General features: G+C 39.7%; 1 protein-coding gene across 4 annotated transcripts in view; it reads left to right on the top strand.

Annotated features, from left to right (window-relative positions):
- The window catches only part of LOC141801575 (intersectin-2-like), a 48,672-nt gene that overhangs the window by 3,658 nt on the left and 19,428 nt on the right, over positions 1-25,586 (top strand). For 3 of the 4 annotated variants that reach the window (XM_074684662.1, XM_074684663.1, XM_074684664.1), the window contains exons 2-16: positions 5,817-5,888; positions 15,793-15,885; positions 15,999-16,062; positions 16,427-16,602; positions 16,743-16,955; positions 18,685-18,778; positions 20,935-21,077; positions 21,370-21,433; positions 22,425-22,562; positions 22,642-22,748; positions 22,832-23,094; positions 23,179-23,328; positions 23,416-23,556; positions 23,658-23,745; positions 23,845-23,984. In XM_074684662.1, the coding sequence (XP_074540763.1) occupies positions 5,882-5,888; positions 15,793-15,885; positions 15,999-16,062; positions 16,427-16,602; positions 16,743-16,955; positions 18,685-18,778; positions 20,935-21,077; positions 21,370-21,433; positions 22,425-22,562; positions 22,642-22,748; positions 22,832-23,094; positions 23,179-23,328; positions 23,416-23,556; positions 23,658-23,745; positions 23,845-23,984 (1,881 nt within the window). In that variant the 5' untranslated portion in view covers positions 5,817-5,881. Of the gene's footprint in view, positions 1-5,474; positions 5,889-15,792; positions 15,886-15,998; positions 16,063-16,426; positions 16,603-16,742; positions 16,956-18,684; positions 18,779-20,934; positions 21,078-21,369; positions 21,434-22,424; positions 22,563-22,641; positions 22,749-22,831; positions 23,095-23,178; positions 23,329-23,415; positions 23,557-23,657; positions 23,746-23,844; positions 23,985-25,586 lie in introns of those variants that run through there. The other variant, XM_074684665.1, reaches the window with a different exon arrangement.

The following is a 25,586-nucleotide window of genomic DNA, read 5'->3' as shown; positions in this document are numbered from 1 at the left end:
GATCCTTTGCGAGTTTTCTTCTTGTCTTATCAAAATGTGCTCATGGCATTTGGCTTTATTAGAAAATACAGTGGTTAGATTCTGAGTTATGGGAAGACAAAGACCCATACTGGGCTTAATTAGCAAAAGCAAACCAGGCTCCTGTATGTCTATACAAACCAAAATCTGTCACAACCACAGGGCTTGAGTTTTCAGGTGAAACAAAAACACAAGCATTACAGAGGAACTCAAGGATTTCTTGTGTGTGTGTGCGTAAGCACTCAAGCTGCACCATCAAGGAATCACAAGCAGATTGTGCGCGTACTGCTGTTTTTGTGAGGCTCTGAAGGTGCTCTCTCTCAGTGTTGAGATAGAGGGTGTTTTTATGTTGATTCTGTGTTGTTTTTATCCAGGATGTGTCCTGTTTGACAAGAGGAGGTCCTCAAGCACAGCCAATAGCAGATAGGATCTTCTGTTTGAAACCACACACACATATACACACACCTCAGGGTAAAAAGTGTTTGTCTATGAGGGAGGATGACATCTGCTTAATACCTACTTAAAGAGACTTTACATAAGAGAGGGTTAGACATTCAATTATCACATATTAATACCCTCAAAGGTTAGCAGGTAACCAGTGTGATATTTTTATTTTTGTAGTCCAAACATTCTGCAGTTTTTATTTTGTCAATGCTAATGTGTAACACATGTTACAGGTGCAACTCACACAGCAAGCGAGTCAATCATCTGCTGGTTTAAAACTAGTTGGCAGTTACATGGAACTGTTGTTGGATAAATCCCAGCTCATGGTGCAGTGGCAAGAAACAACAACATGCACAATGAAAAGCATCACCTGGATAAGACTGAATAAAACTTTTATTTGCATACCGCATGTCTCATGCAATCTCATGCATCTGCATTTTTATGCCTCTGCATTGGCAATAAACAAGGAAGAAGGATTCACTATTCCTCACTCTACCCATCTTGCACATCATCTACAGAAGATGCAACACTAACTAATTGTATCAGAGTCACAGTTTCGTTTTTTTTTTCCATAATTTACAAAAGCAACAATTTTCTGCTTTTATTCCCAGTCTGTTATGATGAATAAGATATCTTAACTGGAAGAAAATCCTTCAGTTATAGCACTTGGTGGAAAGTTGGTGGTTGGATGCTAATCTGGAGGGTGATTTGTTTGCAACACTGTTAAGTGATTTCATCATCCATGCTGGATTTTTGAGGTTAAATTTCTACAACTGTCAAAAAAAATTATTGCGGGTTGGATCAGCTTGGAATAAAAAGCCCAGCAGCAATACAAAGAGATGTCCTCTGGGATGGTGTTTGAATTCATATTTTCAGCATACAAATATACCTCTGACTTACATCCCACAGACAGTTTAACTGTCACTGTGAGAAAACCAAGTGGATTTGACTTGAATGTCAGCTGTAGATTGCCTTAACAATGCAATTATTCCAGTTTTCCATATTTTCCAGGATGGATTTACAGTTCTAGGCTTGGGAAACCACTGTTGTTTGTTTGTTGTTTATCGGTCATGCAGATATTCCAGTGCACGCACAGTGAGCGGTTCATTGCTCTTAAGTAATTGGCAGTGTCGGCATGTGCAAGAGAATGATTGATTCTACAACAAGCACTGTTTCCTCTCCTGGAGTTCACACGGAAAGAGGGAAGCCAATGATGGAGCAAGAGCGTAACAAGATGAGAAGGAGAAGAAGGGATGCAGGGGTTGTATAAGAAGGGAAACATGCTGGAGTGAGGGATGAATAAGAAATAGGGAAGATGAAATGGAAAAGATGGAGTGAAGTGAGGTAGAAAAGTGTGAACGGGATGCTTTGGTGAAAGAGAGGAGATGGCCAGAAGTGAAACACACTCAACAGAGAAACCTTGTTTATCAGCTGGATACATGAAAAATGGATGAGGGGTTATAGATGGAGGGAAAAATGAAATAAAAGAAAAGTTCTGAGATAGAAGCTAACAGAACCTGAAGAAAAGGATTGAGAAAATGGAAATTAAAACTACATGAAAAGGAGAGACGCTTAAGGAGGGGGTTGTATGCTTCCCCATGCTTCCACTCTGCCTCATAGTTTTAGACCAGAGCTTGCCGACTGATATAAAGTAACTTGAAGATGCTGGATGTCCAAACTATGTATATGCATATTTTCAAACCTCTACATATTCATATGTTTTAGAAAACCCTTAAATCTGTCTGCGAACTGCTCAAAATGGTCCTTTCTAAAAATAGCTTGAGATCTTCACGAGACTAGCTGGAATGATGAGGTCATCGCATCATGATCTTCCAACTGGCTTAGGACACACTGCCCGATACCGAGGTCTGCCCATACTGCCCTGACAGGCTTTCAAGTCTTAGGGAAGGTGGTTTGTGGAACAGTGGGCCTCAAAAGAGACAGCAGATAAAACAAAGTGTTAAACATGTTGGCTGTGAACCATGTAGAACTACCACAGGGGTACCAAGGGGACAGCATAAGACATAGATTAGTTATGGTAAACAGAAGTAAGCTATAGCAGGCATTAATGGTCAGTGTTACAGGGGTAATCATTGTTGAGAGAAGTCGTGGTGCTCTCCCAGCATAAGGTTTTGATGTGTCAGAGCTTTCTGTGATGCTGATAAATGAAAGTCCTTAGTCCACAAATGGGGCTCATCTTCCAATTTAAAGGCATTACCAGTTTGAGCTCATTTGTCCTATCCACCTCCTGGGACTCAGCCAGAAACCCCACAGAGAAATCTCATCAGGTGGGCCAGGCCCCCCACAGGTCAGGAAACAGTGATGACAACAGCGCTCAGTGAAAATCTTCATTCTGAGTGCACTGAAGAAGAACATGCTTGAGAAATATCTGTGCCTTTTTAAGTACATGTCAGGTGGTTCTTCACCTCCTTAAAATCTGAAGGTGGTTAGTTTTTTCGGCCAAATACAGCAGTTTTTATATTTACTAACAAGACGACATTGGCATTCACAGTTAACAAATACATATACTGAGTATTTTTTTCTGTAATAAACAGTTTTTTACAGTCTATCCCCAAACAAAAGGAATATTTATCTTTGGTACTAAAATATAAAGATTTGTGTATGAGTTTCAAATTGGTCAAGTTTTTCAGTTACTAGTGGCAGAAGTATTTAAAATTTCATTAAGATTCAGATTAAGTTTCCTGATAGATTTATTTTTCTGATTTGAAGTCTGTCAAAAAAATCATTATTTGTATGTATCAAAATTAATCACTGAATTTCAGCAGTCAGTGGTGATGAATTGTATTTTTAATCACATGTTGGAAGTTCCAGTATTTTGCAGACTGAAGCATGTAACAGAACACATCTGGCAAGAAGATGTATTGCAACAAAAAGTAATGTTTTCATTTGTTTCAAATTATTTGATTGTGCTTTGGGTGAGGACAATGATGAAATGAGCAAATTCTTTTAAATGTATTTAAAATGTCTGAATACAGGAATATAACTGTTTTTGTAAAAACATGTAATTTCAAGCACCCAGTGGGAGAGGCTAAAACTTTGAAAGAGGGCCGTTTTGTTCTCTTGGCCATTGAACCAGGCTACCTGGGGGTAACATCTGTGTGTTTATTTTGTTGTTTGCTTGTTTTGTTTCTGATGATCAATGTTGGATTGGTAAGTTAATGTGGAACTTAGACCACACTGACATTGTATTGTGAAGAATCTTTTCCAATTTTTTTTGCATTTTTGTAAACAGCTTAGATTGCACTGTGGAGGCCAGCAGCCAATTAAATAACACCAAAATGTAATTTTTCGACTAGATGTGTGTTTTCCTGCATTGTATTGAATGTAGGAAGAGAACTCCACGACAAGGTCTAAATTAATCTAAAGTTTTTATTTTTATTCTGGTTGAAGTTTATCTTGGCCCTGTGATTGACTGGAGACCAGTCCAGTTGGAATAAGCTCCAGCCACCTGGGACCCTGAACGTGATAGAATAGACTTGAACAGAACAGAATAGATTTTTTTTTTATTTCACTGCAGCAATCAAGAAAACAAAAGTAAGAAAGTGTATAGAAAGTGCAAAAAGGTCCATAAGAAATTAGATGATGACAGTTTGTCCATCATTCTCCAGTTCAGCCAGCCTCCACCTCCACAGGGTCCAGGACTGAGCTTCTTCAGCAGTCTATTCAATCTCTGTCTCCTATGTCCTGTCTGCTCACAGCAGGTGAAGTTCCTCCAATGTGGCGTTGGCGTCTAGTGTTAGCTCCATTAGCCATGATAGCATGATGCTACTCTGTCTTTTGGTATTCCCTCTGTTGATGGGTTAGCATGGCTAGCTTGTCCATCTTATTGGAGATAGATCTTACGTTCCCAATAACGATGGATGGAAGGACAGGTCCATGTCATCACTTCTTAGCTCACACCTGAGAACCAGCACATTGTCCTCACCTCCTTCTCCTCACCTTGTGGGTAAACATCAGGCCTTGCACCAGTTAGCATTGAGATGCTACGGGCTGCTAACAGCTGATTTCACATGTAAACAGTGCGGCCATGGTTACATGTAGGATCTCCAAACAAACACAGGAGCAAAATGAGTAAAAATATCACTTAAGACAGAAACAGTTTGGTGTCCACGACCAACAAATGAGCCAAACAAAGTAATGATCCACTCCAAATACAAAGATGACAGAAAGAGACGAAAAAGTTACAAGAAACAGACAAAGAGCTTCCGCAACCGGCAGCCACAACCAACAGGGTGGCACCTAGCGACATACCACTAGATGAGTGGTAGAAGATGAATGAATGAATGAATGAATGAAAAGTTTACTTTGGGGTTGTTTTACCTTGTTGAATAGACCAGCCACAGACTGAAAAGAAACTGTCTGCCCACCAAAGTTGCCTTTTGGCTGTTTGCACTTATGTATGATGTACGAGTACATGTGTACATGTGTGTGAAATGACAGAAAGAGAGAAGGCAAGCTGTCAGACTGACATTTGTCTGACAAGTTGCCCCTGTATGCTTAGCTCATGGGTGGTGACCTAACCTGAATGTTTGTCGGCGATATTTTCATTTCATTAAACTTGCTGACTGAGCTGTCAAAGTGAATGCGCCCTTCAGAAGCACAGACGTGACACAGCATGTGATCTTTAAAAAGAAACATGTTAAATTCTGACCTTATTGCTTTAGATTTAGCTCATTTAGACTGACAGCCCTGATTGAAACAATGTTTTTATTCTGAGTAAAATAAATATAAATGTTCCTAATGAGAAAGATCTTGTTATTCAATTTCAAAATTTATACTTTTCTACTGCAACAACTTGCGTGTTCACATAAGGATAAGTAATTATATTCTCATTAGGGAGGATCTCTTATTTATGGAAATTGCACTGACAGCTAAATGTCAGACATATTTACACTGCAGAAATTAAGATATGACTGCTGGCTGGAGCCACCATCTGCGAGCTGACGATGATAAATGCTTCCCTTGCTCTCAAGCCACCATCATTTTCCCTCAGCAGTCCGTCTGTCCTCTTCTTGCCCTCCTCTCTGTGAATCACCTCTGCTTTTCCTCTTTTCCTCCTCATTCTCTCCCTCTCTCTTTGTCAATTTGTCCCTCTCTTTTTTCTCTCCTCTTTCCATCCATCCTCTATACGCTAGCCGCTCAGTGTGCCTTCCTGGCTTTGTTAACGGGGAGATGAGATTTTTTATTGCTCTTTCACTGCATTTACATCCTTTCCGTTCTCTTCCTATTTCACACAGACGTGCTTGCGTTCCTCACTTACACCCGCTGTACCCTGACACACACAATCGCTCTCTCATCTCCATCTCCCTTCTTCTCTCTCTCTCTTTCTGCAGATGTCTGAGAGCCAGCCGGCCGAGTAGAGGACTCCCCTCTCTGCCCGAGCTCGTCACCTGCAGCCATGAATGGTAGGAACAATCCATTTCTTCATCCTCATTTGAGCTTGTGTGTTTGCTCATGATGTGTTTGTCTTTGGGAGGCAAATATACACTTCGGGGAGGAAAATGAAGTTTAAGAGAAAAGATCGATGTCTGAGGAGGCGAAGAAAAGCAGGAGATGAACAATGAGCAGCAGCTGTGTTGTACTCTTTATTTAAACTTTAATCTTCCTCCTGGTCATCTCCCCGCTGGGCTGAGAGGTGTTATAGTCTTCTGTGGCTCATTTTTTTATGAGTGACTGTAAATTGAACCCTGATATTCAGCAAATGGAATATTCATCCTGTACTCAAAGTGATTAGACTCTAACTGAAGTTATCTTAAGACTTAGTGAGAAATTTAAGCCAATTTAATGCTGTAGTTTTGAAAAGAAATCTGCAATTACTCCAAATGAACTGTTTGCCAATTTAAAATACCCAGGTTAATACTTTTCTTGTGGCTCAGTCTGTTGTGTGTTGCGCATCTTTTGTCCTTGACATGGGCAAAATTGCTCAGTAGTAGTGTGTGTGTGTGTGTGTGTGTGTGTGTGTGTGTGTGTGTGTGTGTGTGTGTGTGTGTGTGTATTTGTGTGTGTGTGTGTGTGTGTGTGTGTGTGTGTGTGTGTGTGTGTGTGTGTGTAATCCTCTTGTTTCAGTCTTTGATCTGTTGCCGCTGCCTAAGGGCTTCTTTGGGAAATGCCTCAGAGAGAAAGTGTGTTTGTCTGCGTGTCTGGTGCATCTTTTTCCACATGACTAATCCTGCAGTTCAACAAAATGGCAAGCCCCAAAACTTAACTTAACTGTCTGCTTTCATTTCATCCAGCAGATGTACGGAAATTGTCTGGAAGAAACTAATTAAAGAACACAACACCAGTATCAGGATTATAGCACTCTCACGAACGCAGCGTCCCTGAAATGAGGCAATTGCAAAATCATTAGCTTGTTCCAAAACAGGTGGATGCTCCTAGAGAATGAGAGGGGCCTTTGTGTTGGCTAAAATGCTGCTGCATGTAGAGACTTCACTACCTTTAAAGAAACATCAACCTGTCCTCCCCAGGTGAAGCATTCAAAATGTAAATAGTTTCCAAGCAGTGGTGCAGTTTCCCTCCTGCAGACCTGTGATGTGTTTGTCTGGAGGTTTGACTGAGAAAGCCTCTCTTAAAGACTGTATCACAGAGACAACAGCTCACAAGCAGATGAAAGGGAAGTAAACCCACACATGGCAGATTAGGATGTGAACTGTGGTACAGTTGGTTTACATGCTGCAGTAGTATCAGTGCTGTGGGAGCCATTTCAGCTGAGTGTACTGCAGGTTTTTTATAGATGGACTGGGTTTTATTTTGTCTCTGTGTTGGATGGAGGGCTCTTGTGTATCCTTGAGTGTTCCTAATGCTTTGAAAGGGAGGTGTTGTCAAAAGAGTTGAGATAGATACATCTCAACACTATTAGAATTATCATTTTTTATAAATATCATTACATATAGTAAAGCTGGAAATAAAAAGGAAATTTGGAGAGAAAAGGCAATGGGTTGAACAAGCAACCATTGCAAGCTGCTCAAACCAGCGTCCCCCAGTCGTACAGCTCTGACCTATATTTATTTACTCATAAGACAGGTAAAGAAGTGATGCTCAAAGTGGCTTGGGAGAGAGCTCACATTTTGAAACAAACTTAAGGTAAAAAGAGGAGATAAGATGAGATGAGCTGTTTTTTTTAACATGTTAATGCAGTTGGAAGTTGCCTCAAAAACAGATACAGATATGTAAGTAAAAATGTATAGTTGTCAGTTCAAGATGTAAAGGGTCCTGTCTCATTTGGTAAACAATACATTAAACCTTATAAACCTTCTTATTACATTCTACCAACCCCAAAAAATAAAGAAGTTGACATATATATATATATATATATATATATATATATATATATATATATATATATATATATATATATATATATATATATATATATATATATATATATATAAGATGAAGCCTTGTACGTTGCATCTTGAGAGGCAACTTACAAATCCTTTGCAGAACCATTTCCATTGGTCTTGAGTTTGAAGCAAACCACTTTGAAATTGTATCGATTTGTATGAGGTAGATTTACTGAAGCCCCAAAGCAGAAAAGAAAACTCCTTCCTTGAGAGTGTGCATAATAATTTATGTTGGTCTGCTATCCTTTTTATTTATTTTTGTACTCAAATATGCTTGGACAAACTGGCTAAAATGCATTACCAGAGACATTTCAGGGATTTTGAGGCCTTCTGCACAGCAGATGAGTTAATTGAGTTTTGCTTAAATTTATATTGAACTTAATATTTTCATTCATGATCGTGTCTAAACTTCATCTTAATTCATATTTATAAATAAAATTTAAGTTAAAACTTTCAGGGAAGAGTCAAAACATTAGTGCTTGTCTGTTGGCACTCTGAACAGATGGGGGAATTCACAGCAGTAACTCTACTTCTTAACTTTTCAGGTCTGTTAGTGTTTTCTCTTCATCAGGCCAGTCTTGTAATGCTACTTGGTTGCTTCATGTCTGTTTTTTTTTTAAATGTTGCAACCTGTATGTCTGCCGGAAAGTAGACCATAAGTAAGGTTTGGTCACATATGGCAGGTGCCATCAATATGCTTCGAAACTCAAGTTTCACTTCCATGTCATTTGCAGGCTGTGATAGGTACAGAGGTGGAGTTTTAGTTAGGGTCTGTCCCAGACATGTCCTCCTTTTTAGTTGTGAAATTATGCCCAGGTTTTGCTCAGCTTGTTCTACAGACCATTAATATTTATAATAAAGTCTCCCTAGCATTAGTCAGATTTACCTTTCAAGATTTGAGCATCCAAGCCACATGTGTCATGGTGCATAAGATCAAGGCTGCTCGCAAATGAAACAAGAACGGATGACCTCTCTTTTTCTTTTTTCACTAAGATTTTGAGGCATTATTTATTTATTTCGCTAGAGAAATATATCTTTGAGAAATGGGCCACCTCCCTTTTTTCTTTTTCAATTCAAGCAGAAAAAAAAGGTTTAAAAAGCCACTTAGTTGTCTTTAAGTATCTCTGGGTATTTTTGAAGTATCTCAAGGCCGGGTCGAGTGTCCTCTTTTTGGGTTTTCGGAACATGGTCATTCTAGTTTTAGCCTCTGTGCTAACAGCTAAAGTGTTACAGGTTAGAGAACTCAGCCATGTCCTGAATATCTTCAAAAATAATGAGTTGTAAAAAAAATTTCAGCCTTCATCATCTGGAAAAAAGAGTGTGCAGATAGAGTAATTAGCTAATTAAAATCATTGTTTGTACCGGGCTGTAGACATGTTAATTGGCCGAAACAGATCGGCTTTTTGAATGGGCGTGTATGTGGCTTCTGGGTTTTTGCAGCCAAGCTCAAGTGAACAAGGAACTGTGGTTTTCAACACTTGCCCTGAAACTTTATTTCTCAAGACTGAAAGTTGCTGCCTGGTTCCTACCAGTATGCTTAATGCTACGCTAAGCTCAACATCTTCTACCTCCTATTTTATACTTACTCACCAAAACATTATCAATAAGTAAAAGCAGCTGTGAAAAAGAGATATGTAAAACATGTATGTTTCCAGCAATCAGTTTAAAATTATTTGTTTTTTTTTCATAGATACAAGTTATTTTCAAACACAAGGGTTTAAGCCTTTTAGCCTTAAGATTGACCTTCTTTTGTTTGCTGCATCTTCTAAAGCTTCCCGGAGTCACAGTAAGTGGTCATTATGTTTATAACCCAAGAGTCAAACCACAGCAAACCCCTATGGGTTCATCTGTATAAGAAGCTTTGCAGTGCCCCAGTTATTCACAAAGCATCCTGCCCTTGCTGATAAACACACCACATCAACTGACAGGCCTGTGGATGTGACCATGCTAGCATCATGTCCCAGGGGCACTGTGCTAAATATCACCATCGTTTCTCACTTACAATAGCTTCTAAATGAGGTCTGTCAAAGCCAAGGAGACAATGTGAGGAGTACTCACATCTTGGTGTGAGATTAATTACTTTCCCTCCTCTTTACAGCATTTTGCTGACAAGCTTAGAAACTGGGTTGGGTCACTGAGAGCTGCTTTAATTTAATCTTTTAGGGAAAAAGATCATACATGAACAGGTGTTACTGAGATTGATTTAAGATTATGATTTAATCATTGCATGTGTGGAAAAAATAGGTGAAACAAAGAGCTAGCAGTTTTTCATTAAGTCTATATCTTTCTTACAAAAATATGAGTCTGCCCTGCTCTGGCTTTGTGTCTGTCCTCTGGGATTTGTGTAATTTGTGTGTGTGTGTGTGTGTGTGTGTGTGTGTGTGTGTGTGTGTGTGTGTGTGTGTGTGTGTGTGTGTGTGTGTGTGTGTGTGTGTGTGTGTGTGTGTGTGTGTGTGTGTGCACCCTGTGGTTGACAGGAGCCAGGGTGTTTGGGTTAGCTTTAGGGAGGAAGTTCCATCATGGGCAGGCTGGTATTTCCTGAAGCTGGTGAATAAATTACACCCTAGATACCAGCTTATTGAAGGCTTACACCCATTATAGCAGAAAGAATTTAATCTCTCCCAATGACAATATTACATTTTATCTTTGCGATTTCACTCTCAGCCCTTGAATCTTTTGCATTTTTATCTTACTGTACACTGAGAATGGAAATGTTGTTCATGTTAAGATGTAAAGATAAAAATCGACTTCCTGTGTCAGATATCCTGGACTCAAGAGAAAAGAGTCAGCTTAGAGTGGCTGAAAACAGCAGTTTCTGTTTTTGTGGTACAAAGAATCAAAATTGTTCATCAAGAAGGAAATATGTTACAGAAGTGTTAAGGACTGGACTGATGAAATTTAAAGAAAGAAATGCTCAGTCATGGGGTGCGTCTCAAAGCGATAAACTGCAGTGTCATCTCTCCCCTTTCCCCCGGGGCACCAAAAGTACTTTCTTGGTTGCCATACTGAAGGATGTCCCAAAGTGATAACTGTGATGGGAGAAGAGAGGAGACTGATCAGTGGATTGTTGCAAAGGTATCCTTACTCATCGATTGGACACAGAGTTAAAAACCAGGCTTTGGCTGTGAAACTGTAATTACTGTTATTTCAACCAATTAGGATTAATTCCTTTCCACCTATGGGTAATGAAGCACACTAACTACTGGAGTTCACTGAAGTTTCTCCAAGTGACCAAAAGCGAGTAAAAGTCAAACCAAGTTTCACCCACATTTAGTAAAAAGCTTTGTCGGTTTGCCGTTTTGTTTCACTTTGGTTGTGTTTTTCTTCTTCCGTGCTAAGTCCACTATCGTAGCTGCTCGGAATAGCTTCTTACACTTGCTGTCAACTTGCAAAATCTTTTGCGCACTGGGTGTGCTGTGATTGTGATTGATATAATTGCGTCTACTCTCTGCCCAGAAACCTCCTGGCACGACAAAACATCAACGAACAGACAGAGAAGGGGGTTAAGGCAGACACAGACACTGATACACATGTACTATAGAGGCCCAGAAGTGACAATTGAGTAGGATTGTTCCTGTAAAAATTGCTTTTTTTAAGAAAATCCTACAGACCCTGCCTTTAATTTCCCCTTCTGTCCCTTTTTGTTATTTTGGTTTACAAAAGACACTAAGAGAATTAAATACAGATTAGGGCTGAACAATTAATCGATTTTAAACCAACATCACAATGTAATAGAATGCAATTTTCAAATCGCAAAGGCTGCAATTAGAAAAAAAAAAGTTTCATGTACACAGACCTGGAGGGGATAAAGTAACTTGTACTTCTTCCTCCTTAAAACCAGCAAAAGTCTGAATGCTGTTTTTTTCTGGCAAAACCCTCCTGTGAGCTACCAAGATCCATCCAGTAGATCGTAGAGCCTTACCCCTTGATCACTTTTTTCTGTATGGTTTGTTAGTCTTACTGACAACTGGAGGTCAGTAAAATTTCAATGTGTTCCTTTTTCTTTTTCAATTAAGAAATGCAAAAAAGACTTGTTTAAATGCTAACAGTATCTTTTGTTGGTTAGTCATACTATAAAATGACTTAAAACTTGTGTTAAGTGGACAATGCAGAAGATAAACGCCCCCCCCCCCAAAAAAAAAAAAAATCATATGCTAAATCACAATCGCAATGTTGGTCTAAAAAAAATTAGATTATATTATTTTCCAAAATTGTTCAGCCCTAATACAGATATACCTTTGTCTTCTTAGTTCACGGCACACACGTGTTATCAGAATCCACAATGAGCTGGAAAACAAAAGGAGGTGAAGGACCCAAATGCAGATGTAACAATAAAGTTTTGATATAACTAAACTCAAAGTCCAAAAAATTGTCACAAAAGGAATCCAAAATTCTTACAAAAGAAACAAAACCTTAACCAATAGAAAACTTAAACAGAAAACCAAGAAGCATGCGGAAACACTGGAAGACGAACACGCGACAGCAGACAGGATCCACACAGTGAACTGACACTTAAGAAACCCAAAGACTTTATAGACAGGGGAGCAATCAGACACAGGTGTAAAACAAGACACAGGTAAAACACATGAGGGACTATCAAACAGGAGGGACACATGAGGAGAACTAAACCATACACAGGAAGCAACAAAGTGAACATGAAACACAAGAATCATTGAGATTAACACAGAAAACACAAGACAAGAAACACGAAGAATAACACAGGTGAAAAAAGAAAACAAAAACCCTGAACTACACAAAAACAACCGTATTTGTGTTCAATTGTTTGTATCACAAAACTTAAACCATGGCCCCTTGTGAGATTTTTATTGTGGTAGGTATATTACTACTTAAAATCTGATCTGTTTGGACAGCATTTGATTAAGTTAAAAGTTTTTTTCTTTATCTTATTTTTTCAAAAGATGTCGTCAACAAACCAATCATTGTCTTGATTTTTTTCTACTGTAAAAAATTTGAGCAGACATTTCACTTGAGGTTTGCTTCTCTGATTTCTCAGTCACTACAGGTCTGGTCTGATCTAGAAGGGCAGCCTGTGAGCAGGAAGATGAACTGGGCTACATCAGCTCATAACCAAAGTTTGTTGAATATGTGGATTTCCCTCTATGTAATACTGTAGCTATCCTCTCTATAGCTGTAACACTGGCAAAGTCTTACATCACCTTGTCTGTTTTTTTTTCTATTTGAATGTAGTCTGCAGTCCTTAAACCAGTCCATTACTCAGCCACTCTACTCTAAGTAGATCTTTAGTACGTCACTCTTTCTCTATCACTGCTGTCTGCACTCATTATCTGTCATTGTCTCCTTATCTACATCTCTGTTTCTATTACTGCCATATGGAGACATCAAGCTGTGCAACAAGACCATACAGCATTTTTAAAAATTGAAAACGGCTTCATATCTCTTTAGTTCTAAAAAATTAAGGCAAAAGCTTTAAGAAAGCCTTGATCTTCCTTTGATTAGCTCAACTTCATGGATTCCCTCATGATTAGGTGATTACCAGCTCTAGTCATTTCTCTCCAGTGTAGACATGAAAATGAAGAAGAATTGAGCTTCAAAGTGCCTCACACAGAATATTTTAGCTTATATTTAATTCAACGCTAGCACTGAACCTACCTTGAGATATGCAAGAGCAGAGCGGAGTGGAAAAAAGCTGAGTGGACATTTTATTCATTAATCATTGTCAGGAGTTGGTTAGGAGTGTTTTCATCCAAGGGGCAGAGCTCATTTTTAAAGGAAATTATGCAGACTTTTTGAAGGGTGAAGTGGAAAAGACACTGTATACCAAATTTGCGATTAGCATTTCTGCTTTGGGGACTGTCAGCGTGCAGCCTTGTTTGTGTGTGTCAAATTTATGAAAGCATGGTGCTCCAAAATGTGGCTCATATTTTATTAAAAAGGAATCTTGGTTCATTCAGCAAGCTTTGTTTACATAGCTGTACCAAGAACAGCTTTGATATGTGGGACATGAGCCTATAAAACATCAATCTTCCTGACTATGATGTCCTCACTTTTTGGTTGACATGCAAGGTATTACATGTAATGTGCAGGTGGTTATGGGAAAATGGGTCGTATCACTCTGATGGTGAAACAAGACTCCACATCTGGTCAGGGTCCTATAGAGATTCCAACTTGTGCAATATATGCACTATACACTATCCTGCTAATAAGCTAGCTGCTAGACAAATCTTTAGAAAACACTGACTTACTAATAGTTTAATGACTAAACTAAGGATTCATTTCTACTATAGAAATAAATATATATATATATACATCCCTCTGGCTCCACAATCAACATTTTTTCAGCAACATTTTTTTTACTGATTTTCAGTGTTGGTTGGAGCTTGACATCTCTTTAGCTTTAGCAGTAATTTGTGGGAAGTAATGAAAAAAAACAACATGCTCACATGCTGAGCCAAAAGGGTGTTAAGTGAAGATTTAGCCCCCAAAGGCTAAAACACAGAAGGCTAATATTGAAAATGAAAACATGTTAGATTGTTCAGCTAGCATTAAGCAAGAACCATGAGCAAATGAAAGTTGTTCTTGGGCTGAATGTCTAGAGCAATGTCCCCAAACTACGGCCCAGGGGCCGGATACGGCCCAGGGGCCACATTTTGCCTGGCCCCCTAAACAATACCAGAGGCGCATTATGTTTTGTTTTTTTTAGCCTGGCCCCATGATCGAGACTTACGCGTGCATAAATTATATCTTTTTACTCTACCTTTCTGCAGTTTGTGCCCTATCTGAAACCCCTCCCTTAAAAAAAATAAAATAAAAAAAAAAAACATACTGTTAGTGAAATGTATTGTGCTGGTAGCTGTTGTATCACTTAGTTCGGTTTCTTAGCCTGCTTGCTTTCTGGTTTTCAAAGTGAAGTTAATGAGAGAGAGCTGCAAACAGTGGTGTCTACAAAAAAGTTAATATTTCATGGTCTTTTTTCAATAAAAAACCTGAAAAGGGTCATTTAATTATTATTTATTTCATAGATAGTGTTATATATGTCATTAACAGTGTTATTATTTATATTCTGATTTTTTTTTCTGTCAAGATCCCAGAAAGGGTTATTGATATTTGGTTATGTGTGGCTTTCTGGCAAACAATAAATATTTACGTTTGGACACCTCTGTGATCATCACACTTTTTTTACTAAATGACCCTGGCCCCTCGTCAGAGAAGGGAAAAGTTGTTTGGCCCAGACGGGAAAAAGTTTGAGGACCCCTGGTCTAGAGTAATGTTTGGAGTCTGGAGTTTGGATAATTCATGCTCTACCCAAGGAGCAATATCCGGTTGAGAAAAATGAAGCCTATGCAGAAGAGCTAAAAGTTGCTGTTCGTCGAGGATCTGCTTGAGGCTGGCTGCAGAAAGACCGGAAGTCCCGTACACACCAAGCCCAAAAAAAAAACCCAGTCTATTATGACATTGAAAAACATAACCACAGCCTAGGTTAAAAAATGGCTTGGGTCTAAAACGTCAGTTTCGCTACCAGCACACATTGTATGGGGGGTGAATTTTTTTTAACTCTGCAGTTTAGAAGATTCCAGGATCGTCTTATTGTTCAATCAGAGAAACAGCTGACCTTACTGACGGGCGGGTGCCCTGTATAGCTGTTTATAAGTCTAAAGCTGCCCCATTTCCAATGTGGCTCCCGCCAATGATTTGCTTCAAAACTCTGTATCACAAACATACAGGTCATGTAACACCGACTGAGTCCATTTATTGTACACTAAGTGTTCTGACTCTTCAGAAAAATGCCATGCTCTTCAGAAAAAAAGAGCATGGCATCTGAGACAGGTCCCTGGCAAAATATCAGCGCTTAACATTTGAATGTTGTTGTTTTTCTGATCAGTAGGCTGCTAATGCTCAGAGGAATTTCAAAACACAGAAAGAGAACAAAGACCTGTTTCTGTGACATTTTAAAGAACTAAATGTCTGTTTCTTGTGTTTTTCCCAGGCGGAGCCAGCGTGTGGGCCATCACTCCAGAGGAGAGGGGGAAACATGACAAACAGTTTGACAGCCTCGCCCCTGTCCTTGGCTATGTCTCAGGTAAGCTGTTGTCAAAATAAACAGGAGAACACCTAGAACTGTGACCAGTGGTTCAACTTCATTAAACACCTGTTTCTCTGTACACATATGTTGGTATTTTTATCCGCCTTCAGGAGAACAAGCCAGGAAATTCTTCCTCCAGTCTGGTCTGCCTGCTCCTGTCTTGGCTGAGATTTGGTAAGGATCAACAAACCCTTCAGAGAAATCCCAATTAAATAAATAATGTGTTAGTTTGTTCCTTTTGTCCTGCTTTACCTTCCTGTTGAACACTCGCTTCCTTCACAGTCTGACCCGCCTAGTAAACTATGGGAGAAGAAAGTGAAATTAGATCAAACTGTGTGTATATTTGCGCGTCTTTGTGTGTGAGATGGTGTTTATGTGAATAATGCCACTGGAATTCAATCCCACCATAGCTCTGCCCCATGTGGATTTTCCATTGTCTTCATAGAAAGAAATAATACTGGGGATGCTGTAAATAAACCATAAAAATAATTTATATGACACATCTGTGGTCTCTATCTCTGTCTTCTCCTACTTGTAGGAACCTAGCTGACATGGATAGTGATGGAAAAATGGACAGACTGGAGTTTTCCATCGCTATGAAGCTCATCAAACTCAAACTCCAGGGGAGGAACTTACCTTCCTCCCTTCCAATTATCATGAAGCAGTCTCCTGTTTCCAATTCTGCTTCAATCATGCCTTCATCAGCTCGCTTTGGTAAAATGTTCTAAGAGGATTTTCAAGATGCAATCAAATTCCAGAGCCACTGATTTATAACACCTTCTACTGCAACCTAACCTCCATAAAAGCTGGTCTCTTGATCTCCTCATCTTCCACTGTGTGTTTCCTCCCTACAGGAATGGGTTCTATGCCAAACCTGTCAATCGGTCTGTCATCCATGCCAACCATGTCCATGTTAACACCCATCCAGGCTAACCCCCCCATGCGCCCTGTGCAACCCCTTGTGCCAACTCCAATGACATTGCCCCTCATCTCGTCCCTGGGAAACTCTGGAATCCCCAATGGCAATGTCAATTTCTTCACCCCACTTCTTGTCCCTAACAATGCAGGTTGGTTGTGCAGTGGTCTGATGTGTCTGTCAGACAAAGACATGCATGATGTTAACTACTGTTAAGTACCAGATTATCTGGACTTGACCTAGACACAAGTATAGCAGAGTTAAGTATTTATTAAAGGTGGCCATCCATGTTTTCACTCAAAATTATTTGACCCCTTTTGCATATTAAGTTAAGCTACTTGCTACTTGCAAAACAAAATTTAAAAAAGAACAACTTAAACCGCTTGCCGCTGGTGACGTTTTACAGTATGTTTGAAATATGGCTGAGTCAAGATGATTGTTTAAAAAGCTATTTGAGGAGATAATTGCCTAAAACAAGCTAGGACATCTATGCAGAATGATACCAAAGGCTCTAAAAGGTCCTAGTGAGATAGAGTTGAAGCATAGTTTGCCATTTTAAAGTTAAATAAACAGTGGCTACACTACCTGGAAGTGGCCCAAATGAAAGGACACTATTAACCACTGCCACCAGATTTCTGGGGAGGAGGTCAGCAAGACTCTATGTGTACATCTACAGCAAGGACCAAGTTTTCAGTTTGCTTGATCCTACTCAAAGACACACAACATCACTGACCTACAAGTATAAGAAAAGTCTACTCCAAACCACATGAATAAGCCACAGAAGTTTTGGGATCCTGTGGAGTGCTGAATCGAAAAGAAAACTTTTGGTGGCCCATGGATGGAGCAGCATGTCAGAAGAGGAAGAATGAAGCATATGTTGTAAAGGAAACCCTGCCTACAGTGAAGCATGGCGGAGCAGCTGTGATGCTCTGGGGTTACTTTGCTTCTGATGGTTGGTGCAAGATTGATTTAGCCAGGGAGAAAATGTCAGGCTATCTTTAATAAAGCTAATGCTCGCCAAAGTAAGAATTTTTCCAACTCTTTATGTTGCCCTCAGGAAGCCACTTTGTTTTATCTCCATTTTTGGGCGAACACACAGTAGTTTCAGGCCATGCACATTAATGACTCAGTGGATAACACCTCCAGTATAAAACAGCTGAACCTTATGCACTCCCTGAAACCTGTATTGTAGCATTAAGTATGGAACATGTATGTGTACATCTACAGCTGTAATCACAGAGCGTTACCACTTTCTGTGGTACACTATTAGATATGAAAACAGTCATTGGCATCAGGTGCAGGGAATGAAGGGCTATATAAACATGCTTATTAAGTTAGTTTTCTTGTTGGAACACAATTTTCTCTGACACTGTTCTTCTCATTTCCCACCCTCTCCATCTGTTCCTTGGCTGCTCTCTTTAATCTCACTCTGTTAAAGTGTAACTTTTGTCTGTGAAATGAGCAATCTAATGAGCTTGAGTGTGAAATTTCTCTATTATTTGGTGCTCCTTCAATCTTTACCACCCTCTCTCAGCCTGTGAATATATATCAGTGTCAGAGCTCTTTAGGCTATCACACTGAAGTGCAGAGCGGCAGACAACTGGGACTGCTTTGCTTTTTGCCAGATGTCAATAACCTTGCTCAGTGCTCTGTGTGCTGGGACTGTAAAGTATGAGGAGATAAGATTAGATGTACACATTCAAGGGCAACAGCACCCCATACATCTACATTATGTCAGAGATCGATTACACAAGAAAGAGGAAGAGCTGGTTTTATTTACAAACACACACACACACAGCAGGCAACGTAGTGTTTCTCATATTATCCTGAATTGGTTTTAATAACATCTGAATGTTCTACTTTTCCAACTCTGTTTGCAGCGCTACCTCTCTCTGGCTTTTCATCTCCTATGGCGTTCTCTCCGTCCACTGGTATGTCGAATGCCAACTCACTCCTGGATCTAGGTTCAAGCAGGTGAGACCCAGAGTGTAAATGTACACAACTGAAATAATGATGCTTCGAGATAGGTAAGGGTTTGTATTTTTAAAAAATGCCGTTTTTATTATGTACACTTTAAAATCATATTTCACCAATGCTTTAGCTCAGTGTCAACATGAGAGCTTTTTTAGGTTTGAGTATCAGAGCGCACCCAGAGATGAACCACTTAGATAACAGACAGCACAGGAAGTGCTTTTTTTAAATCAGATGTTCTAGTTGGCAACATTAGGAAGTGGGCTTGTGTGGAGTCGCAAACATTGCAGGGAATGACATTCCTACAGAAGGAGGTCACTCTCAATGGGGAACACATTTCAGATTCAACGGGTCCAATTTATGTATGTCAACATCCACTGATGTCAATGCCTTAAAGAGCTGCTTCCCAGAGGAGGGAGCCTGTTGACTTAAGCTACCCACCACCTTCAGGCTCAAGTATTCAGTTCTGAGTGAGACATCCTTAAAAATACAGAATAGATTTGGCACCAATCCTGTGCTGACATTCATGCCTCCTTCAAGATTAATTGTATAACTTTTGCTACTTCCTATTTTCTTCTGCTCTCTGGTCAGTTTATTGATTTGTACAAGCAGCAACCTCCAGTACTGAAACAAGGAACCAGAGTGTTAGTTCTGGGAACTACAGTTTGTCAAGTGACCACTTGGGGCTTGGCTCAAAAGCCACATACACAACCATTCTTAAAAACCTGTCTTTACAAAAAAAAAGGGTTTAAAAAAGCTGCATTATCACACACTGTATTTTGAGAAATATCTGAATTAAATATTTTAAGATACAAGTTTAGCATAATTAGAGGCATGGCTGAATAGACTGAGAATGAGAGGCAGGCACATTTTAGCGGTAGCAACATGGCTAGAGACCCACTCCCGCTCCACCTCATCACCTATTTTTTTGGTCGACTAGAAGTTAAGATGAGTCAGTGTTTTCATTTGCTTTCAAAACGTCAGAAACAAAATGCTAATGTCAGTGGAACCACATCCAAGATTTTTACAGGCTATTGTTACACAGAGCTGTGCTGCAGAATGTTTTTTATGTGCTGATAGCTCAGCTCAGCTTGATAATCAGTTTTGTTTTATTATTCTAATGTTTCAGATGAGAGCATAAACACGGGAACAGTTTTAGGTCTCTTTGAAAATTAGCACATTATTATAACTAGGGCTTTTGACAATTTATGCTAACTGTCACAGTGCTGTTAGCCGTGAATGCTAGCTTTTTTCTCCTAGTAGTACCAAGTTAAGAAGTTAAAATTTCATTCATAGTTTATGACAAGGCTTTTAAGCTTTGCCAGCAACTGTCATGGTAGGGGGATAAGAAAGAGTAAATGGAAACTGGAGTTTTTGTGTAGTTTCAGCTAAAACCAGGTTCCTTTTCGAAAACAACAGAAGTGTATCATGTATCCCTGATCCCTCTCGTAATGTTTTGTGTGGTTTGGGAAAGGCTAGGAGCAGGATCTGATTTCATTTTGAATCTACTGTTATGAGTGACACAGAGCAGCATACAAAAAGTACTGCCCTCAGGTGTGGGTGGTACAAGTGATAATAAGGGTAGGAGTGAAGTCAGACACCTAGCCTCAATCTCACCTTTAACCCTCCGGTTGTGGAAAACCTCTTACATAACACGAGACACTTTGTTCTTGTCCTGTCTTTGTTTCTGTACCGATGACAGGTTTTTAAATCCCTGCTTGGTTGCACAAAGGCCCTTAGCATAGGGAGGATCCCACACTACATCTCTGATTGTCTCCCTAAAACAGCTTCTTTTATCTCAGGAGAGTTGCATTTTTTCACCCAAACTAATGCATTCTTCCCGAATAAACTCACACTGGCCCTTTCGCTATTCTTGCAGAATCATTGTTTATAATAAAAACAGAAAGGCTGATTAGCATTGCCTGAGGATACAGTCCTGTCTCTTTTCAGAGTCATTGTCTACGTTAGCGCCAGCTTCCTCTACAGCTAATTAAGAGCTGAGAGATAACACCGGGGAGTCTCCAGGCAATTAGTGGCTTTGAGTCAAGACTTGATTACAAGGGAGAAAGGAAAACACTGACCATGTTGGATTATTGTGTAATTTCCCTTTTGGTGATATTTTGGCATATGGTTGTGTCTGTTTCTTTCTTTATTGGTAGTTCAAACTCCTCATCCACCACATCTTTGGCCAGTAATTCTCCGAAGACTGGGGCAAGTGATTGGGCTGTGCCACAAGCCTCAAGACTCAAGTACCGCCAGCAGTTCAACACCCTGGATAAGCTCATGAGTGGCTACTTGTCAGGTAGGGCAAACATACAGGCACACACACACACACACAGGCATTATTTGAATGTAAAAAAAAAAAAAAAAAAAAAAAAACATAAGGGTCTCAGGACATCTTGGCCCCTCTTGAGTGGGGTTCTTAAAATTTTACAGATGACCCTCCAGGTCAGTTTCACTTCAAACACATCCACTCATGTATTCTTGAACTTGCTCTTAACCCCACTTAACAGGACTAGTTAACACAAAAGCTGCAGTGAAAAGTAGCTCCTTTCTGATGTGTTTTAATTTTATTTTTTTTTATTTTTCTGTAGGACCTCAAGTTCGGAATGCGCTGATTGCATCCAACCTGACCCAGACTCAGCTAGCTACCATCTGGTGAGCATGAAGGCTTTGTGTGCTCATTCAGGAATCATCTAGCTGGCAACAACATGACTTACCCCTTAAAGTTTTTAGAAAGTGGGAAAAAATGAAGATTGAATTAGAGCTGCTGATGAGTGTCAATGTTGCTGTCTGGGCTGTTAAAGAGAAAAACTACCATATGTCAGTAATAGTTCCAACCCACAACAAATGCAACCTAATGTATCCATAGTGTCAGATTAAGTTTCAAAATCATAATATAATCTGGTTAATGTTAGTGTAACCACTTTGCCTATTTTGTATATGGATGTTTCAAGAATCCATGATGCTCTGGTAAAAATAAAAGAAACACATTATTGGTGCATAGCTGTGGGTTGAAACTGAAAGCATCTGTAAATACAGGGGTTGATAAAGGGTACAGCGAAGCAGCTTGAATCAACAACAAATACTTCAAATAACATTGAAAAATGAACTGTCTTACTTCATTAGCTCTGTCATTTATTGCGAGAGTACTCACAGTTTCACTCACACTAGAAATGACACACGTTTTCAGGATTTCACTCACTCCACTCTCAGATGCTGTGTTCCCACATTTTGCTCAAAAAAGACATTTAAAAAATCTCATTAAGAATCTTAAGGATTATTAAATTGTTACACAACTGGCCTTGAGGCTTACTGAAGAAGTCAGCACACAGGTCTAATCACAGGTCATATTTTCACAGCATATCAAATCTACTACACAATTAGAATTCTGCACATTTTACCCCACAGCCCACACTGAATAGTCCATATTTTTATCTTTCAGCTTCACAGCTCCTCAGTAAAGGTTATCTTTTGAAGCCACAAAGCAGTCAGGATCCCTGCATTAACCTTTGTGCATCCTTATAATTCCAACAGCAGGGGGCTATCTTTATACTTAAAAACTGCTAGACCTTTCAACATTTTCATTCAAGAGTGAAGATTCTATTATGACTGGTTCACTATTGACCTGAATGCGTTGTTTGTATAGGACTTTAGCAGATGTGGATAAGGATGGCCAGCTACAAGCCGATGAGTTTATTCTGGCCATGCACCTGGTGGACATGGCTAAAACTGGCCGACCTCTTCCCCTCACACTGCCTCAAGACTTGGTACCTCCTTCACTCAGGTACAGGAGCACATACACACACATTTTCATGCTTAATGTATTCATATATTCATTAATTCCATCTTTGTCTTAATTTCAGAGGAGGGAGCAAGTCCAGTGAGCTTGTAAATGGAACTGGGCCCTACATCTCTCCTTGTTTATTAGACACAACAGAGATAGAACCTGCACAGAAGAATAAGAGCAGCGGTAAGGAACCTTTTCCACTCTCATGTTGAATTGTAAAGTGAGTTTTCTTCATTGTCATAACTTTCTTGTCATCCTCTTCTCAGTGTCCTTTGAGGACAAACTGAAAGAGAACTTTGCGAGAGGCAGTGCTGAGCTGGAGAAACGGCGTCTGGCTCTGGAGGAGGCACAGAGGAAAGAGAAGGAGAGAAGAGAGCGGGAGGAAAGAGAGGAGAGGGAGAGACGGGAAAGGGAGGCCAGGGAGCAGGAGAACAGGAGGAGGCTAGAGGAGGAGAGGCGGTTGGAGAGGCAGAGAGAGATGGAGAGGCTGAGGGAGGAGGAGAGGCTGAGGGAGCTGGAGAGGAAGGAGGTGAGCCAGACAAGAAACCTCACTCATAGAATTCTAAAGAGCCACCTAAAAGTTTGTGATAGCATTGTTTCTTTGTACTTTCAGGCAGCAAAGCAGGAGATGGAGCGCCAGAGGAGGGAGGAGTGGGAGCGTGCAAAGAGAGAGGAGCTGGGAAGAAGGAGAGAAGGGGAGCAGGAGGAGATCTCAAGACTCAGGGCCAAAAAGAAAAGTCTAGAGTTGGAACTGGAGGCTGTGGTGAGACTGCTCTCATAGTCATAAACATGCAGCATTAAAATAATAAAACAAGGAAGTCAGAAATGCCTAATGTCAATCATTTTTCAGGGCAACAAGCACAAGCAAATCTCAGACTGTCTGCGAGACGCTCAGAGCAAGAGGAGGATTCTCAAGGCAGAGGTGGATCTCGTAAATCAGAAAAGGGATGAACGCATCGCAGAGATCAACACGTTGCAGCTTCAGTTTGAGGTTAAAGCAACATGTATTCCCCTGCAAAATTTCTGCACTTGGAGTATTTCCATTACTTTCTTTTGACATTTCCTGTGTGTATGCCTCTGTGTTTGCTCTAGGACTGGCAGAGAAAGCTCTCCCAGCTGGTCCCAGAACAGCAGAGACTGACTGATAAGCTGCAAAACATCAGCCTCAACAAAATCTCTTGTGAGTGCCAAACAAATATCTCCTCATGAATCACATTAACAAAATATCCGTCAACGGGTTCTCTCGTTTGCCTCTGACCTTTTCTCATTTGCCTTTTAGCGGTGACTTTGATGACTCTGACTGGGAATGTCAAGGAGAAAGGTGTGAACTGTCGAAGGCTCAAAGACCAACTCGATACTCTGGAGAAGGAAACTACAGATAAACTGTCTCAGATGGAGGAATACAACAAAGAGCTAAAGGTCAGTAATCAGCATGGGAAAATTGTAGCAGGCCGTGCTAGCAGATGAATTTTAGCTTAGCTTGACATAAACTATGCTTGAATATTGTTGGGTTGAACTAAATTTTACTTGTTAGCCTTCTTTATACATGGTAAGAAGCATTTTGTTCATGAGAATTAAGCTAGCGTTTTCCTCCCTGCTTAGATTATCTATGCTAGCTTATCAAGCTAACTGGCTCACTCAGTACAGTACCGAGACCAGAGTGGGTAATGTTTTGTAATTTACTGTCTGAAATTGTTTCTGGTCTGGGAAAAAAACTTTTTTTATTATATAGCTTTCTGTTGTAAACGAGGAATAACATGATACATCTCTAATGGTCGCACATCAAGTAGGTTTTGCTAGCTTCCCAGTAATTAGCTTACCTGAGCATAAAACAAGAAAAGGCTGCAGCCTCCATGTATAACAGTTTTATGCTAATTTTGTTCCAATTCAATTTATTTATCGAGTATAACTGCACTTTTGACAATTTGTAAGGTTTTTGTTTTCTTTTAAGCTGAATCTTCTCTGTTATATGCTCGCTAAGCTAACAGCTGTGTATGTTTTTATGCTTAATCCACAAATATGAGGGTTTTTGGAGTCAACCTGTTATTGTCAGCATGGAAGCAAATTAGTGTGTTTTGTAAAATGTTGACATGTGAGAAAAGAATTGAACAACTGTAGGTGTAACAGTAAATTTAAGCTAAATGGCACACTCAGTGCTACACTGAAAACAGAGATATAAATGTTTGTAATACTTTCTGTCTTTAATTTATTTCCCAATCTCATGTCCTTTTTTAACTTTTGCTTCCTGGTTTGAGAAAATAGTAATGGCATGTTACTAACTTTGTCCCTGTACCCAAAGTAGGCTTTTTTTTTAGCTTCAAGTTAATTAGCTAGCTCAACATAAAAAAATTAAGAAAAGGCCATATATTCCCCGTTCAACAATACTGTGGGCAAACTTTTCTCGTCTTACTGAGGCAAAAAAGCACATTTTCTAAAATGTTCACTCTCAGACTCAGACCCTCCCCCCCCTTGTTTCTCAGAGGAAAATCAATTGACTCATATTTTAATAAAGGAGCTTGGTATTTTTAGATTAGAAAATCAGAGAAGTAATCCATCATAACTTTATTTGATGGATTACACCAATAAAATTCAAACCAGCAGCTGCTTTGTAAGGATGCTTTTCCTCTCTTCTAGCAGCAGTTTATTGTTTGGAGGAGGGGGGTTACACTTGTTTGAATCTTGTTCAGCTGGTCATGGTAATTCCAGAGTTTTGTGCCTCAGGCAGAGAAAACCTTGTTACCTAACAGTTAATGTACGAAGATGTGCACACTGGCCTAGTAATTCAATACCTGTGAAAACTGATGTCATGCTCTCTCAGAGAAAATATTTGCAATATAATACTGCGCTACAATAACATCACCATCAAAAAACTCAGTATTTTATCCATTACACTTGTTTTCATTTCTGAAGTGTTTTTAGATGCTTTTAACACCTTTCTTCCTTTTCCCCTCCCCCTTTTTTCCTGTGCTGTACGCAATGTGGATATCTTACAATCAAACTGTCGTTCTTCTTCTCTGGTCT

This window comes from Halichoeres trimaculatus, unplaced genomic scaffold (assembly GCF_033239565.1).
Source record: "Halichoeres trimaculatus isolate MK-OKI-2021-1 unplaced genomic scaffold, fHalTri1.1 fHalTri1_scaffold_13, whole genome shotgun sequence".
NCBI lineage: Eukaryota > Metazoa > Chordata > Actinopteri > Labriformes > Labridae > Halichoeres > Halichoeres trimaculatus.
Note: the sequence above shows the minus strand (reverse complement) of the source record. Positions and strands in the feature narration are given on the sequence as shown.